Consider the following 17,764-nt stretch of genomic DNA (forward strand, 5'->3'; position numbering starts at 1 on the left):
CTGAGAGACACCACACTACACATTTGCGCTGCCTGTAGTTCTTTCACTCATATCAGTTTTCACAAACACTCCACCTGTGTGCATTGCCTTAATAACAACTATTTCTATAGAAATGTTGAGGAATTTTTTCCTCATTCATTTCCAAGATTGGGCTTTTTATTTTATGCTATGTTTTTTTCCACACTCTACTTAGACCCTGAAATAGCTGAAGTTCTTCACTCCCCAATTTCAGGAAAGAAAAATCTCTAAGTGTCACTTAGAAGATTCTTACTTAAGAATCTGAATGTTTTCAAAAGCTACAAATGAATAAAAATTTGGGTTTAGAGCAGAAATTATTCTATAGCCTTAACTGCAGGAATCTTTAGCACATCTATTATAAAATGTACTTATATATACATGCCACTTCTGCTTTTCAGGCAGGCTAACAGTCTCAGTTCCAAAATTTATTCATCAGCACGTGACTGTAAAACTTACAACAGAAAATAATATCAACAATACAAAAACAAATCCTGTGATGTAAGGCAGACAATCTGTACATCATACCCATCATATTCTCACTTGAGTTTTCAGCTCTCTGTCATGGGGACCATGGTAGGCATTAACCTATGAATATTACATCCAGATCCAAACATAAACATTCCTACAATTCATAATAATCTTGATCCAGGAATCTGATTTGAAACTATCATTAGTTGGAAACATTCTTATGATATTATAGTGTAGACTGACAATTGAAAAATAAGTCTACCCTTCCTCTCCTCACACCAAACCATATGAAACACCCTTGGAACCATGAAATGTCCATTGGCTCTAAAATTAGAAACCCAAAGCCCTCACTGAACTATCTTGGTAGGATGAGATATAGTAAAGGAGACAATATTTGGATTAGATCATGTACAAGAAGTCTTGCTTCCATTTTAGTCATTGGTCAACTATTCATGGACTTCAAAGACTCAAAAAGCAGACCCTGTGCACTGATTTAATCTCTGTGACCCCTTCCCCCTGATTGCTTGGAGAAAATCACTCATAAAACCCCATGAGCAGACTCCTGACAGGATTGGTAGTCCTTGGTGGAGGCATATATCAAATCAGTATTTTTGTTCATTGTAAGAGAAAATATATTGAAGGAGAGGAAAGGAAATATATAAACTGTTGAATATAAAATATGATCTACTGTTCCGTTGCCTGTTTAATCAGCTTATCAAATATTCCATTAGAAATAGCTTCTCTCATTTAAAGTACACTTAATATAGGGATAATTTTTACATTTTTTTACTCCTTTGCCATCGTCAGTACAGCATACTGATCATTAAATCACCCATTTCTATTTGATTGATAGGAAAGATGAAATATCCACAGAGAAAACAGGTAGAAAAAAGCTGGAAGATGTTCCTTCCATTTCTACAGGTAAAATGAAATCTGCTTCCTGTGTGTCTGCCCATTAAATAGAATTGCTAAAACCAGTTATTCATAGATCTTAGAAGGCTGTAATTTAATGAATGCAGTAGAAGCATGACAAGTTCAGTGAAGTACAATGAAAATGCTTTAGCAAAATTATCTATAAGAAACATTTTTTTATTTTTTATAGCATGTCTGCTACCTAAATGTAGCATTTCAGGTTTGTTTCACAGTCTTTAAATGCATGTTTTCCTAGTTTTACCTGTAGAGAGCAGAGCCAATTTTGCTTCAGTCATGAAGTAATATTTAAGAGTGTCAGCTGTGCAGTTTGTTAGCCAAAATAAGGAAGCGGATGAAAATAAAGAATGACTTCAGCCAGAAAGTGACAGTGATGCCAAGACATCATTTGAGCAGATTATTCCAATTAGACCTACCAACACTGTTGTGTACTACTGTTCTTTAAAATAATGTTAGAAATTTAAAAATCTGCAAATATGGGCATTTTGGTTCAAGGAGGAAACATCCTGCACGCATATATTTATGAGGGCCAAATATGAGAGAATCTTATTGATCATGACTTCCAGCATGGTAATTTTGCCTCTAGCTGGAAAACTCTGTCAAAACCTCTTGTTACTTTAAATTGAGCCCTAAAGAAAGGTTGCTATCATAGGGAGAAAGATGTCAACTGGCAAAATCAAGCTTAGACATTTGGTGATATATCATGTAGTATGACAGGAAATGATCAAATATTATATGATATTATATGATAATATAATATCATATTATATGATAATATATATGATATTATATGATCAAATATTTAATGCACACAATTTCATTGATGCATAGTCAGTGTCATTTTTGCCTTCAGTCATACATATGCAACACTACCGATGTTTTGACCTGGAAAGAAAGGTCGTCTATTGTATAAAAAATAGCACCTATACCCATGCTAGAAGTCACGACCTCTTTTCACTTGTGCAGGCTTGTGCTCAAACACACCCTCCATAAGGAAAGCTTCTCCAGTGAGCTTACACCTGACCAACAGAGATAGGGGAAGATTTTTGATGTTCAAACCTTTTCTTGCCTGATTTTACTTTAAACTCCCCCAGGCTCCCCTGGCACATCCCGCTCTCCGTATGCGCCAGTACCCAATGGCACGCTGCTCAACGAAATAGTTAACGACACGAAGACTCCTGTGAAGGTGAGGGCAGCCTGTTTTCCTATCCCACTTTTTCACTCACCTCTTCTTTTTGAGCTCAGCTAGCAGAAAAGAGGGGAAAGTCTTATAACCACTTAGTGCTTATAAACCATGACTGTTCCCCTCTGTTACTGCTAGTAGGACTGAAGGGTTTTATTAGCATCTGTTTTGTACCGGAATAGTGCATGATGTTTCTTGTGTACGCGGTAAAAAGTAAAAACCAGCTTTTAGGCAGACTCTTCATTCTTTTAATGAGGGGCCTGTTACCTGTTTTGCACCATTTGTAATCTTATTCTTCATTAAATAATGTAAAAATGCATACCGTCTGAGCTTTCCACAACACAAGGGATAGGACTGGACCTCCTTGCCTTTCTCCCGTGTCACGGTTTAAAGCTGGGCTTCTATTAAACCGGTGGCAGACGCTTTCTATTAACCCTCCTCCCCACCCCAGAAGAGGAAGGGAAAGGGGAAAGGGAGAGAGACTTATGGGCTGGAAAGTTAAAACAGTTTTAATGAACTATAATAATGAAAAAGAGTATAATAATAATAATGGAAATAATTAAATATATACATATATATATAAAACCAAGATCGAGCTCCCCCAGTGACGGTCACGTCACCACCGGCACTGCAGGGCAGGCTCCAGGAAGGCCCAGGCTGGGCCCAGCGATGGACGGGAACTGGATTCAGGAACGCAGGGACTGGGATCAGGGGCAGCAGGAAAACGGACAGAGTCCTCTTCGGACACCGGCCATAGAAGAAGGGGAAGGGACCCTCGTGATCCCCCAGCTTCATACTGAGAATGATGTGTATGGGATGGAATACCTTCACTGGTCAATTTTGGGTCACCTGCCCTGTCTGCTCCTCCCTGCAGGTGTGACCCCCCTTTGGCTCTTCACTCGTAATCAGTGAGGAATTTAGCAGTGACCTTGGTTTCTCTAAGAATAAGCACAGCAAGAGCCTTTCTGCATACTGTCCCTACCAGTGTCCCAATAATAACTACATTATTTAACTTTGAGCGTTATCAGTCCCAGAAGCAGACACTGTCTGAAAAACATGCATTTAGTTTCAGAAAGTGCAGTTACTTAGAAGAGACTTAGCTGAAAGTAAAAATCACTGAAAGGAAAATTGGTCTGGTTTAGGCCAAACCAGGACATTCCACCCCTTATTCCATACCATTCACTTCATGTTCAGATTACTACTACCTTTTCATTTTCAAATATATACAGGCAGCCAGCAGTCAAACAGGGGATCTCCACTGATGTCTCCTCTGAGCAGCCATGCAGCATGGTGCTGGAGTCTATACCCTCCTCCACAGGTTTACAGTAGCTGCCACAGGTTATGTCTGAGATGGGGCAGGGATGAGAGGAGGGGCTGCTATTTTCCCTGTGCTGGCTGCTGTGCCTGGGGGTGGCAAGGAGGTTGCCCTGGTCTCAGCACAGCTGCGTGGCTTCAGGGAACTTTCCAGAACCTCCATCTGGAGAGAAACCAAAGCCTCACCAGAGCCTGAGGGCCAAGGGTGGACCCTACTGATGAGGAGCCCCAGGTGGGACCTGGCCCCTTGCACTTCCCCTCTACTTTGCTCTGAGATTTTTTTCAATTTCTGAGAAGTTTGGCCTTCTAGAGCAGCTCCTTGAAAAGCCACTCTGGGGTTTTTTTTCTGTTTGTGCATCCTGGCTGTAGGAAGAAGCTCATGCACCCTCCTCCCCACTTGGGTGAACTCAAGGTCTCGGTGCTGCCGCCACCAAGAATTTGAGGGCAGAAATGGTGGCCGAAGCCTTGCCCATCATACCCCTGGCAAATCTCCACCATTCTACAGCCTGCCTCTGTGAGCTTCTCAGCTCTGGCACAGGAATTGCACTGGAGTGATCCCAGATAAATGCTATTTTTACTGTCTGAAATGATTACATCCTCAGGATCTAAGAAAGCAAAATAATATTCTCAACTGTGTATTACCTACCTGTGTCATAGCTGTTGGAGTAAAAGAGCAGATAGAATATGAGGAAAAAATGGTTTTAAAATTGCTTATTTGTGATGTTTGAGATGTACTGGGAGTTTGGCATTAACTTGTTCCTCCCTGTTATAGGCCTCCTCATTTCTCTGCCCAGTCCTTTGTGATCAGCTCCCTAAAGACTGGCTCCTCAAAAGTCATAGGACAGCTATATAGAAAGTACACATTCCTTAGTCTTCTGTTTATATGATAGAACATTACAGAATGCTCTAACTGATGAGCCATATTTTCATATACAACACAGAATATACATTCCTGTAAAACTGAGGCATCCTAAGGAATGACTTAGCAGAGCTGAGTTACACAGAATCAATGGGTGCAGAAAGTGTTCTTTCCTGTTTCACTTATTTTTTATTATATAACATCTTATTTTCTCTCTTATCCCCTGACACACCATAATTGCACATACTTCTTGTTCTGCTTATTCTGTGAAGCTATTAAAACCCAGGTGTTATGTATGGGACAGATGTCTCCAGCAGCCTCGTGCCAACCCACCTGGCAGCAGAAGTGGAAACCCCACCTCTCTGTGGGATTCAAGCTGATGATCTTGCTGCTCTTTTGGGCCGGTTTCGTCTTGATCATTATCTTGCTCTTGCTGTGTGCATTTGTTTATTCAAGATATAAAAAGCCTAGCAGAGAGTAGAATTGTCCTTGAGCAAATAAAACTATAAAGAAGTGTTTAAAGAACACAGAATATGTAAGTATTGCTAATAAGTATAAATATGCAATGTATATGCAGTACATGCAGTAAAGAAAAACTTGGGTTTTGTTCCAAGACTTTCATATTTTAACAGGCAAACTTTACAGAACCCTGAAAGGTTTTGTTCAGAAAAGAACAAAAGGCTTTTTTGTGTAATAAAATACATTGGCAGTGGAACGCATAGGATGATATATGTTAACATTAATAACAAGATTTGTGAAGAAGGACTGAGAGATTGGCAGAAGGCAGAAGTTTCCTGGGTGGCCTCTCTGCATCACCTCTTCAGGTATTGGCATTCCAAGACTTGAAATTTCAAGCTCTGCTCTGTTTGTGAATAAGGAACAAGAGATACCTTCTGATCTTGAAATTAGAAAATGTGTAACTTTATATCTAAGATTAATTAGGAAATATTTCTGAATGCATCCATAGCGGCTTTCCTCCTTGTGGCTAGCACATAGTAGGCTAAAAATTGATTGGGTTTTGGAGTTTAACATTATTAAAGGAAAAAATTGGTAAGTGTAGGCCAAACCTGCAAACAGTGTCAGGAAATAGCAAACAAAATAAGAGTACTTTTAATAGCAGTGAAGACAACTGTACAGGAAAGGTGTAACACAGGTAGGGCTAATTCTACTTTATTATCAGGAAAAACCAAATGCAAACGTCTGAACATGAAACAGTAACAGCAAGCCTGGCAGTCTGCTCTGGTTGACCATGGGTTTTCTGAGGGTAGGATACCAACCAGCTTTTAGCACTTGCTTGTCACTCTCCTTGATGTCACACACTTTCCTCCAAAGTGGCAAGTAAAGCTGTATGACTTTAAAGATGATGGAAATAAGAAGACTTGGCAACACTCTCTCTGCAAGAAATGGCTTGATTCTCTTCATCACCTTCATTTATGCATATTAAAGGCAACCCTCAAGTCACACTAATAGAAACTTGTTGGCAAAGGCAGAAGAATTAAGCTAACTGATGTGGCTAGGAACTCTCGCCTTTTGTAAGATATGGTTCAGAAAGTTATTTTGGGGATGGACTTAAAAAGGAAGTCTTCTATCTATTAAATACTGAAATGCGGGGAACAAATAACTTAGTTTTATTTCTCCTCTTTTTTTCCTCTCCCCTTCTTTTCCAGGAGCTGGGAACGAATACAGTCCCAGAACTGCCTGTGAAGCAAATGGTAGAATTCAGTGTTGCTCTCACTGATCAGGAGTACACAGCTGAACTTAATGATCCCAACTCCCCAGGGCACCGACGACTAGCTGCCAAACTTCAGCTACAGGTAAGGAGGCCAAGTGAATGACAAAATGTTGGCTTTCTACCTTGGCTGAGATTCATAATATGAAGCTGAGATTCATAATATTAAACCAGCTTCACCATGAAACAAAACTAGAATCTACTGCTCTCATTTGAAATAGATAATTCCTGTTGTCTCACGACCTTCAGTTTTGCTTCTCGTATAGTCACCTTTTCCCCTTGTTTAGGCCATCTGCTCAGCCACCAAGCTAACAAGCCAATGTCTTTGTCAGCAGTAGAGCCTCAGATAACTGATGAACAGAGTAACTTTAGGAACATCATTTGGGCTTAATCAGGAATTCATGGACATTTGTCATAATTTAATTTCTACAATAAACCTAATGAGAAATGTAATATAAATGTTAAAAGTAATTAGCTACTGTTGTCTGAACTATTCTTCAAAGGACTTCCAATCATTTTGTTGTGCATTACCACAGTTTCTGTAAGATCTGGAACATCTGTGGTGTTTTCATGTAATTAATAATACTCACTGAATGTTCAGCTATCAATTTAATAGATAGCAGTTAATGACTTGAGGTTCCCAAAAGCTTTTCTTAGTAAAATTAACTAAAGCTTCTCATCAGTTTCACGAGCATTACTTAGTGCAAGCTATTTCACTACCCTAGTTCGGTTTCAGATTTGCATAGAAAAATGGTGCAGGATGTGCAGGCAGAGCTGATAAAAAGTGGCTTCTCTGGAGATTTCTAGTGTTATCCTCAAACAGAACTGCATGCAGACTTTGTTTACTACACATATAAAGTTGTAAATCAGCAATGTGATTTTTAAGTTATTTCATTAATTTCATTAATAAGAGGGTGAGAAACACAGTTTCTTGATTGTTAAATTATTTTCCATTGTCATGAAATTTTACCTGTCCACTTTAAAGAGTCCAAAGCTGTTTTTCACATGCAGTGTTGAATAGAAAATGATTTGTGTTCCAGTACCATGAAATACACCAAACGTGTTTTCCTCCAAAGATAGGTCATGGAGGAGGCAGAGTGCAATCTTGATACATGACAGTTTTACAAGTGTACTCAAAGGGTGAGGGCGAGGAGGTTGATTCAGAATTAAAACCTCGTCCAGCTACATGAGCTCCTGTAAAAATTCCAGAGAAGCCCCTTGAGAAGGCTGGGGCTATGGAGTTCCATGCTCAGTTTCCAATTCATTCCAGGATATGGCAAGAGGGAAGAGTTGCAGCAGACATTACAGTGCAAATGTTCAGAAGTACACCTGTATAACACAACAGACATTTACAATCACATGAAAAACAGAATGCAGGTTCAGATGCTCATGCTACTCAGTGAATAGTGATTCATTTGGCAAAAGCAGGAAACAGAAAGCTACGTATGTGCATACAGTTAAAAGAAAGCATCTGCTTCATTATCATAGAACCATAGAATGGTTTGGGTTGGAAAGGACCTTAAAGATCATCTAGTTTCAACCCCCCTGACATGGGCAGGGACACCTTTCCACTAGACCAGGTTGCTCAGAGCCTCATCCAACCTGGCCTTGAACACTTCCAGGGAGGAGGCATCCACAACTTCTCTGGGCAACCTGTTCCAATGTCTCACCACCCTCACAGTCAAGAATTTCTTCCTAATATCTAATAGAAATCTGACCTCTTTCAGTTTAAAACCATTGCCCCTCATCCTATCACTACATGCCCTTGTAGAAAGTCCCTCTCCAGCTTTCCCGTAGGCCCGCTTCAGGTAATTCAGGCTGTTATAAGGTTTCCTTGGAGCTTTCTCTTCTCCAGGCCGAAAAACCCCAACTCTCTCAGCCTGTCTTCATAGGAGAGATGCTATGTAAAGAGAACCAAGAAGAGACTGAACAGAGCCCACACCAACAGTCAGCTGGCAGAACATGGCTAAAAGGGGATTCAGTTACCTAAACATAGACATCTGGTGCCATTTTAGGTGCCTCAGGTTATCCAATGCATCTGCAAGGGCCTCTCAAATATGAGAGTGCTGCACTCTTTTGACCCAGCAAGGGAACAGAAGACAACCTTAAGGCATCTAATATGGTAGTGCTTGCCTAAGTTTAGGAAAATTAATTGCATCCTAGTGACTTAGGCCCTTAATCTCTGTTACTTTCAGTGAGCATTAGTGACATGAATACCATTTAAAAACTTCCCACAATCTAATTATTATTTCTGTACCATTTTTACTAAGTCAGACAAAGCTCAAAAATGATGTATTTACTTCAGTTCCTTTCCTACTGTCCTCTTGTGGAAGATGGGCAAGGGGAGTGTAGATGGTAGGCCATTTTCTGTGCTAGCCTTCAGCTTCTTTTCTGCTTGCTGCCATGAAAAAAGACATCTAGGCTGATGCAGTGTGTCTGATACCTGGTATTGTGATGAACTTCTGAACTTTTTCTTGTATGTGATGAACATACTGAACTTCTGCTACTTTTTCTTCACTTAACCTATGTTAGAGACGCAGAGAAAGCTGTGGGTCTGACCACCCATTCCCTACCAGTTCAGACAAACTCTCACACATGAATGGATGAGTTTTAAATGTACACTGGGATTTTACACAATCATATAGCTATGGAAGAGGAAAGATCTCCACATCAATACACATATTTTTTAAATTATATGCTGAATTCAAAGGACTTGATTCCTCAAAAGGCTTTTTCATTTCTTTTCAAGTGTTGAATTCCCTCAACTCCTCAGGCTTTGCTCTCAGATGAAAGGCTTAGACCATGTGTGGCCTGGTGTGTGGCAGCACCAGGAAGTGAATCAGAAAGGAACTGTGGAACTTGGTGTTTAAAAAAAATCCCTTTCCTCTTACATAGTAGATGTACATAAAATATTTCATTTGACTTAGCTGTATAAATGTTGCTACAATTGGAAAACACCAAAAGATGAATCACTGGATCTCAAAGTGTTAATACTTGAAGTGCTGATAAAAAAACTTATTATTCTAAAGTCTGAAAAATGTATACAGAATTCACCTTTTCTGCTCACTGTTTATTCTTTATATTGTCTCTTCTATTCAAAAACATGTAATTGTACAGCTGTTTGCATTAGAATTAAAAATATATGAAGTTATTCTATTTACACAAGATGGTTAATACTATTTAATTAGGAAATTATTTGTCAAACAATTTAAACCATCTGCATTTGGCAAAAGCAGGAAACAGGAAGCATAATATTTCTAAATAATTAACAACTTACAGTTAAGGTAACTTGAATTACAGAATCATTCATGAACCAAAACTGTTGAAAACGAGAAAAACATTTGATTCATGTTGTTTGACTCGCTCTACTTTGAACTAGACTATCACTGATTTACATAATTATATTACTAAAAAAAAGCTGTATTTTGTACTTCATTTTGCCTATTTATAGGTAATACAGGCAGCATATACAAACCAAATACTGTGTTTAGGTTGAGCAATGATGATACCACAAAGAAGGCAGTTGAGAAGGTTTCCTAAAGCTCTTTCTGAAATATGGAAAATATTGCCTATGTAGTCAACCTGTGCTGGTTTTTTAGTGGTAGAACTTACACTGAATTAATGATTTTATGTTTTTCTACAGATGAAAAAAATATTTGAGAAACTTCCAGGATTCAAAGACATCCATGTATTAGGATTTAAGTAAGTAAGAAAACAGGACTCATTTTTCTTTTGGCTACTAGGATTCTCCTGTTGCTTCTTTCCCTCCAACATGAAGAGACCTATATAATAATGGGGTGTGTATTGCTATAAATAGAAAATAGTTTTCTGGGAACAACACAGAGACAAGATGGAAAGAAGTGCAAACATATCTCAAGTGAGACTATGAAGTTTTGAATTACTAAGTAGAAGTAGCTTTGATTCCCCGACGGGTGAAGTAATCAATAAATCCTTTGAAATTGTTTGCTAGCAACATTGTGTTAAGGACTTTCTTAAATGACAAGGTAAAGAGAGTTAGGAGTATGATTATTTAGGTGGCTACCTTTGTGTGTGTGGACCCTGTGCCCTTCATAGATCATAGTGAAAGTGCCTTGGCAAAAGAAGGCTGCAGAAGTGTTTCCCAGGTGTTTCAAACAATCAAAAACGTTTCATTGTTTGATAAATTTGTGTTCTGTCTTGCCATATATTTTAGTTTTATCTTCCTTGTATGTTTACTGCTAATACAAGCTACTGTGTATTTTTTCGATAGATAATCTACCAGGAAGGGGGGATAGAAAACTGAGTATTTGATATGGTTATGCTTCTATAGATAAGAGCACGTTACGTAAAGAGTCAAGGGAAAACCAAATTACTAATAGTAAGAAATAACATAAAATTGAAAGGGAATAAAGAGCAGGAAAAAAGACAAATTCATGTGGGCTTATGGCACAGCATCAGGAACATTCAGTCCCTCTAGTAATATTTAATACATGTTGAAGAACATTCATATAGCAATGCAATTTTAGACAAGAGCATACTTCTTCCTAGCTTTTCTCTATGCCAAATTGCTGGGGAAAAGGCGAGAAAAGAGCAAAATAGAGTGAAAATTAGTTGCTTATATTTTTGTAACTAATCTGTAGTATCATCTCACAGTTACAACTTGCAATAACTAACCTCTTTCAGTTGTGACTCCAGGAGACCTGGGATCCATTTCTGTTTAGTGTCTTGGTCTTAGGAGCTGATATGAAAGTACATTCATTAATGCGTAAGGCCAGGATTACTTCCCATTATCTAGTAATTTGTTTAACTCCTGAGAGTTATAGATCAGCAAAGACAGGTGTTGCTGTTCATTCTCCCTTAGCCATATTGCTACATGTATTAGCAGCATTTCCCACAAGGCACTATGGAAGGACATTAAAGATATGTTAGAGAATTCATCAGGGAAAATAACAGGGCACTATACTATGGAAGGTCTACATAGGCATGTCTTCCAGAGGTAATTAATAGGTCAGGTTACCCCTGTGACTAGGATCCAAGTAGGCATCACATGCGGTAACAGTAATAGTTGCTGCTACTGTCACAGGTGTTCATTGCCACCATAAAGTTATAGATTAGCAATGATGGTGGTCAAATTGCACCATTCGTAGTGGGAAATAGGAAAGCAGATATTTCGAAACATCAAGGGAAAGTAAAATTCCTGTTTCCCCACTTAAAACATGGAGATTCCTGTTGTTTGGAAGGGAAAAAGTGAAATGATGGAGAGTAGGCTGTCATTTTCACACTGAGATAAAAATTATAGATGACACATAGAAGATAAGATAAATTGTCAAAAGATTTTTTTATTGTACAACTGATTTACCAGTATACATGAATCTTTGTTTTTCTTTTGCAATTCTTTATCACACCCTTTCTTCTGTGGTGAAATGAAGACAGAAGAAGGAGAAAGATGGGTAATTTGTCTGTAATTCATAATTAAGATTAATCATTTTATAGACTATTAGATGTGTATAGATACATCAATAAATGTTCTTTATCTTGATGTGACGAAGTGAATTGATTTGTGTTCTGCCTAAGTACAAAATCTGTGATATAAAGCAGCAGGCACAGCTTTTACCTTAATCTGAAAGGTTCATGTAATCAAATTTTGTCAGGTTATCTCTGAAGGAAAGAAAATTATTTGACCTAAGAGAATTCATATTCAGATGAGTGAAGATCTCTATCAGTCATAAACTGAAAGTGAAAAAAATAGGGAAACTTCATATTTAGATTTTCATTTTTGTTCTGCTGTTTCCTATCTGTATTCCCATACCCACATTATCTTCAATAAGTATGTAGCATTTGATTTGTTAGCTCCATTATCAGGCCAGATAGTTAGAATGGCAAAGACCAGTTACTAGCTTATAAAATGCAGGGAGCTCTTGAATGGTAATACAAACAGTGACAGAGTCTTTTGTTGTTGCTTAAAAGTGCTGCTGGGGAATAATTTGTCTAGCAGTTCCCAGAATTTCTCTTTTACTTGTAGTTTAAAAGGCAGAATTGTCTAGTGCTTTTCCTGAATTCTTGCAATGTCATATAAATGCAAATAGATAACACAAACTAGATAAAGTGAAATTCCTCTTTTTCCAGTTATTTGATATTATAAAAAGAAACACAGTGGAGTACAATTGTTTTACAATGTACCTATTATTTTTCTTTTTAATTAGGTGAATTTAGCATTTTTGAAAAGTGATGTATTAACAATTGTGAAAATTTGAGACTTCTGTTAAACAAGTACGTCTAGGGAGAAGCTATACACGTTCATTTGGACTTGGAAAAGCTAACTCCCATTGTGAAAAGTGATTTGCTTGCCACATTAGCTAACTTTCTTGCTGTTCCTCAAAAATTAGTAAAAAATTGCCCCAGATGTGATGATAGGATTTTTGCTGTCTGTAGTTTTATGAACTGTCTAATCCCTTTTCGTAGGTTCCTGTATAATTAATAAGTGATTATGGCTTCTAGTAACACCAGCATGCATTTATGACTGTTTGAACAAATAATCAACGACTTCAAACTATATTATCAGTTCTACAGGTCTCTGAGTAGTCAGATTAAACCGGATTATGTTAGAACATTTTTATAATTCTCTTCAATATTGGAATTTTTACTCAAAATTATGCATAGAGGAAAAAAGGTTTAGGTATAGCAAAAGTAATTTGAAGATGACATTCTCACTAGAAAGAAGTATATCTGCATAATTTTTACAGAAGATAATATGTTATGGTTGCATATGTTTTTGTTTGTTTCTTTGTAAAATCACTTCTCAGCCAGTAACTGATTTTGCTGCACTCAGCATTTTTGCACCTTCTCCTTGTAGAACAAGCAGAACTATAGCACGGTATGTGGTAAACTTTGAGAGACATGGCTTAGGAATCAAAAACACAGCAGATGGCATCTCAACTATTGGATCTAATAAGGTTGAAAATGAAAAAAATCCACTTTCTTCAAAGGAAGAGGGGGAGATATCAGCAACTAAACTCACAGTAACAGACCTTCAGCAACTGGTTGCCATCGCACTCCACGAAGACCAGTCCCTGCCAATGGACCTTGGAACACTTCAGTTTACTGATGGTCAGTAGGCAGGCCAGTGCCAGCCACAAGTCTGAACCTTGCCGTTTCAAACTGATGCAATTTCAGTAAGGTCTCCTTCGCTTCTCTTAACAGGTTGTTTTTGTTTGATGTATCCCATTCTCCTAAGTGTTGCATAGCATCCAAAGGATGCACAGATCTAAGTTAAATTTTATAGTAAAATGTGCCTTTATACTTATACAGCCTCACTTCCAATCACATTGGAGGATCCATTTCTTGGTTGGTTGTTTAGAAAAGCCGGATATTTTGCACACTAAGACAAATAAGAGGAGAAAAAAAAAAAAGGAAGACTATGAATATTCACTATATCATTTTAATTTTCCAGTATGGACAGTTTCCTTTCTTTGATAAGACAAAAAGCGACGGCTTCCTCTAGCATAAATTTAACTTTCTGAAAGCTGTCTCAATTGCCAGCCATCTAACTTCTCAGTGAAGTCAGAGAGACAGACACCTGAAAGAGAATTTGATCCCAAGCTAAAAATCAGTGGTGTGAATCACACTGTAAAGGTGTATTTTGCTCTCTGAAACACAGAGGGAGGGTAGATGACAAGCTGGGTGTGAAGACGTCCAGCAGAAGGTTGAAGGGCTGCGTCCTGTTCAGTAATTCAGCTAATAAATATCCCCTTCTAGTCCATCAATGATTTTTTCAAAGACAGCATAGCCTTAGTTTTGGGGAGGTAGGTTAAAAATGGGGAAAATAATCTAAAATATTTTTTCATACATATATTTACCAAAACAATCTTAAAACACACACCAAATTGGCGCTTAGTGCTTCATTTACAAACAACTGCATTTTCTTGCCAAAAAAATACTTAGATGAACTAATACCTTCTGTAAGAATAAAATGTCATATTTTAATGTAGATTAAAATCTCAAGAAAAAGTTTCATGGATATGGAACATCTTAATAATAACTATTTTAATCAACTTTTTCTCAGTAGTTATTTTTAATAACTAGTTTTAGAAAAACAGCTTGCATGCAAGTATGTTTAAATTGCTCCTCTGAGGGGGTGAAGGGAGCAACTGGGCACTAAAGCCAAAACATTTAGAGCAACAATGCTGTGGACTCTGGGTAAAACTGAAAAGAATTTCTGCTTAATGAACAACACAATGTAATGACTCATCATAGCCCACGTGGATTTAACTGAGTGGTTCATACTCCAGCTGATTGCAAGCATTCATCCATGGTTCAGCTCTCTGCAGACCTATCCTGTTTATACCAAATAGAGAGTATAAAGAATACTGCATATAAAATTCCTGTTTTCCTCATAATTGCCAATTTAAATGGAAATTTATGCCTCTTTCTTCTTAACATGGATTTTTAAAAGTATTTTTTTGATGGAGAATAGTTTTAATGCTGTTTTTTACTGAGTTTATGTGTTTTGATCAGTGTTCAGTGTGCCACTGCTGAAATATTGTGCTCTCTCTAATATATTTTTTTTTTCAGAAACTATTATACCACCTAGTGATTTTGATAATGATATCCAGGCCATGGTCACTATTCCTCTGGCAGGCCCTGATTTGGTAAGTTAATAGTGATTGTTATATTTATTTACTTCTCTGTGAGAAATGAAATTAAACAGTGTAAAGATGTACATAAATATACAGAGAGAGGTTCTTATGCTAAAATACGTATCTGCCTTTTACAAATGCTGTAAGGATGAATGTTGTGGTGTTTTACTGCAACAAAGATACTATTTAGAGCATTTACAGATGAATATTACTGCTTGATTAACTTTTCCAGTTTTAATTACAAAGTAAGCAATGATGTCTCACCAGTTCAGTACTACATCTCAATGACAGAAGGAGAGCAATTCACAGGGATAGTGGAAGTCATCTTTCTTTGACCATTTTTAAAATTACAGACAATGTAATTAGGATCACATGCACATGCTGAACATTTTATACATCATATGACTTTATGCTGAGCTAGCTGTTTGCAGGTTCCTGTGGCTAAAGATTATTGGCCTTTTTAGCAATGAAAGTTAAACATAATAATTAAAGTTACTTTTAAAAAACTTTTTCAGGAGGACTCCATGAGTGTGGAAGTCCCACTAGGTTACCCCAGCCCAGCAACAGTGGACCAAACAGGATACATTTCGGTCAATGAATTTACAACTGGAATCCCTGTGCTAAGTGGAGAGACCAGTGTCCCTGAAGACTTTAGTAATTTTGTTTCATCTGAACCTGTTTTCCCTACCGAATCCTCCAGAGAACCATTTGAGGACAAATCTCCTCCAGATACAGAAGATACCACTACTGACCACCAAAGTTTCACAGTGCCTTTCAATGCTCTGGGTAGCACTAGCAGTCCTCCAAAACCAGAGGATTCCTATTTGCCTCCCCCAGCAGATGATTCTGTTAGCAATGACTTAATCACCAATGGCTATGAGTCTCCAACGGAGCAAGCTACCACCTTGGCAGTTTATACCACAGGCAGCTTTACCTCACCTAATCTCCTACAAGATGGAGATGAGAATAGTGAAGCTGAGGAGAAGAAAGAACTGACTAAAATAACAGAACCACCTTTCACGGAAGCTGACCAAAATAGTCTGTCTGGACAAGGTAAGACACAAAAGATTTTTCCATAAAAGAGAGTAGGAGACAGTTGTTATTACACATACAGTCACATGTAAGTACAGAAGCATTCCTTTCAGTTGTGAAAGAAAATTTTCTGGACTATCAAAGGTGAAAAATTTACATTTCTGATGCCCCCTTCAGGAAAATCCTAATGTACCTGACTTCAAGATTGTCAAAGCAAAAAAAAAAAACCAACATAACAACAAATGCCTACAGATAAGGCTTATTTTGTACAGGGTTTTATGGTAAAAATTCAAAAAGGCAGAGCGAAAAGACATGTCAGGGAAAAAAAAAAAGTACCAGACTAACACAAAAAAAATCCAGTATTTAAAACACAGAAGGTAAATTACTTTGGGTTCTACAGACAGATGTGGATGATAACAGCAAGAGTGTCATGAAATAATTTCTTCCAAGCAAAGAGTATCATGGCTCAGAAAAGTTTACATATCTACAGGTCTGATGAATGTGAAAAACTTTTAACAATTTCGTTCTCCGTGTTAGTTTATTCAGTTTTATCCATACAGTAGGGTTTTTTAGAGGCATCCACATATATGAGGAAAAAACACATAATAAATCAAAAAGTATATACATATATATGCCTGGGTAGAGAAAAGTCTGTATAATTTAGACTTTAAAATGACAAATACATGACAGACATGTTTCCCACAGTTAACAGTTTACCCTGCAGATGAAAAAAGTTGAACAAAGATAGTAGGGTCAGCTTTAGGGCACAGGTAAATTAGGCTTTCCCCTAGAACAGCAAAATGTCAGTAAGGCTGCTGCCTCCATCACCACCGCCAGTGGCTTGGAAAGCCATGCTAGACACTGTGGAGAGTTATGGTGTGCAGGTAACTGGCTTGTGTGGGGCAGCAGCCTCCACTGGCAAAGCAGCAAGGGCCACAGTCCCAGCTCTTGTCTGCTCCCTTTTGTGCTCCCCAGCTTGGCCTTGCCAACTCAGTGTTAGGTCAGTAAACTTTAATTTTACTTACACTTCTAAGAAACCTGTGCTAGCTGTGTAACATGCAAGAGGTCACTACAAACACATGGAAGGAATCAGTTCTTTGATGAATATTCAGATGTGCTTTCTCTTGGATTTTTGACTGATCCTCTCAACAAAGAAGCAGAGGGCAGGTAAGAACTTCACAGGAATCAACAGGATTCTCTGAAGTCCCCACGTAGTCTCTAAGCAATACTAAAATATTTAGAGAAGAACAAACAAACAAAAAAATTCAGTGGCAAAATTCCCACATCATTTTGCACAACCACACTCAGTGTTTCTGGATCCCCAGGAATGTCATCCTCAAAGCTTGTAAGTTTGCTCCCTGCTGCAGGGAAGTCCCCTGCTCCTGTAGGAAGCTCTACTCTCTCCCTGTTCCACCAGCTCCCTCCTTGCTTGGTCCTTGGCCTTTCATGTCCTACCCTGCACTTCAGAAGCCTCTTGGAGTGGGCATAATGAACCCTCCTCCCCCTTTCAAGATGTTCCTCCTGACCCACCATGCCCAGAAGTAGCAAGAAGGCACCTTCATTCCTGCTGCCCGGTCACATGCTGTAAGGCAAATAGGCAATGTTTGCATAGCTGA

The 17,764-nt window shown here is 38.2% G+C and overlaps 1 protein-coding gene across 1 annotated transcript in view; it reads left to right on the forward strand.

The window, feature by feature from the left end:
- IMPG1 (interphotoreceptor matrix proteoglycan 1) overlaps positions 1-17,764 on the forward strand; it is a 65,841-nt gene that overhangs the window by 22,397 nt on the left and 25,680 nt on the right. The window contains exons 5-12 of the mRNA XM_068413643.1: positions 1,340-1,407; positions 2,511-2,602; positions 6,440-6,586; positions 10,145-10,203; positions 11,910-11,930; positions 13,334-13,587; positions 15,052-15,128; positions 15,632-16,169. Of these exons, the coding sequence (XP_068269744.1) occupies positions 1,340-1,407; positions 2,511-2,602; positions 6,440-6,586; positions 10,145-10,203; positions 11,910-11,930; positions 13,334-13,587; positions 15,052-15,128; positions 15,632-16,169 (1,256 nt within the window). The remainder of the gene's footprint in view (positions 1-1,339; positions 1,408-2,510; positions 2,603-6,439; positions 6,587-10,144; positions 10,204-11,909; positions 11,931-13,333; positions 13,588-15,051; positions 15,129-15,631; positions 16,170-17,764) is intronic.

The sequence above is a fragment of the Nyctibius grandis genome, chromosome 1, assembly GCF_013368605.1.
Source record: "Nyctibius grandis isolate bNycGra1 chromosome 1, bNycGra1.pri, whole genome shotgun sequence".
In the NCBI taxonomy this organism is placed as follows: domain Eukaryota; kingdom Metazoa; phylum Chordata; class Aves; order Nyctibiiformes; family Nyctibiidae; genus Nyctibius; species Nyctibius grandis.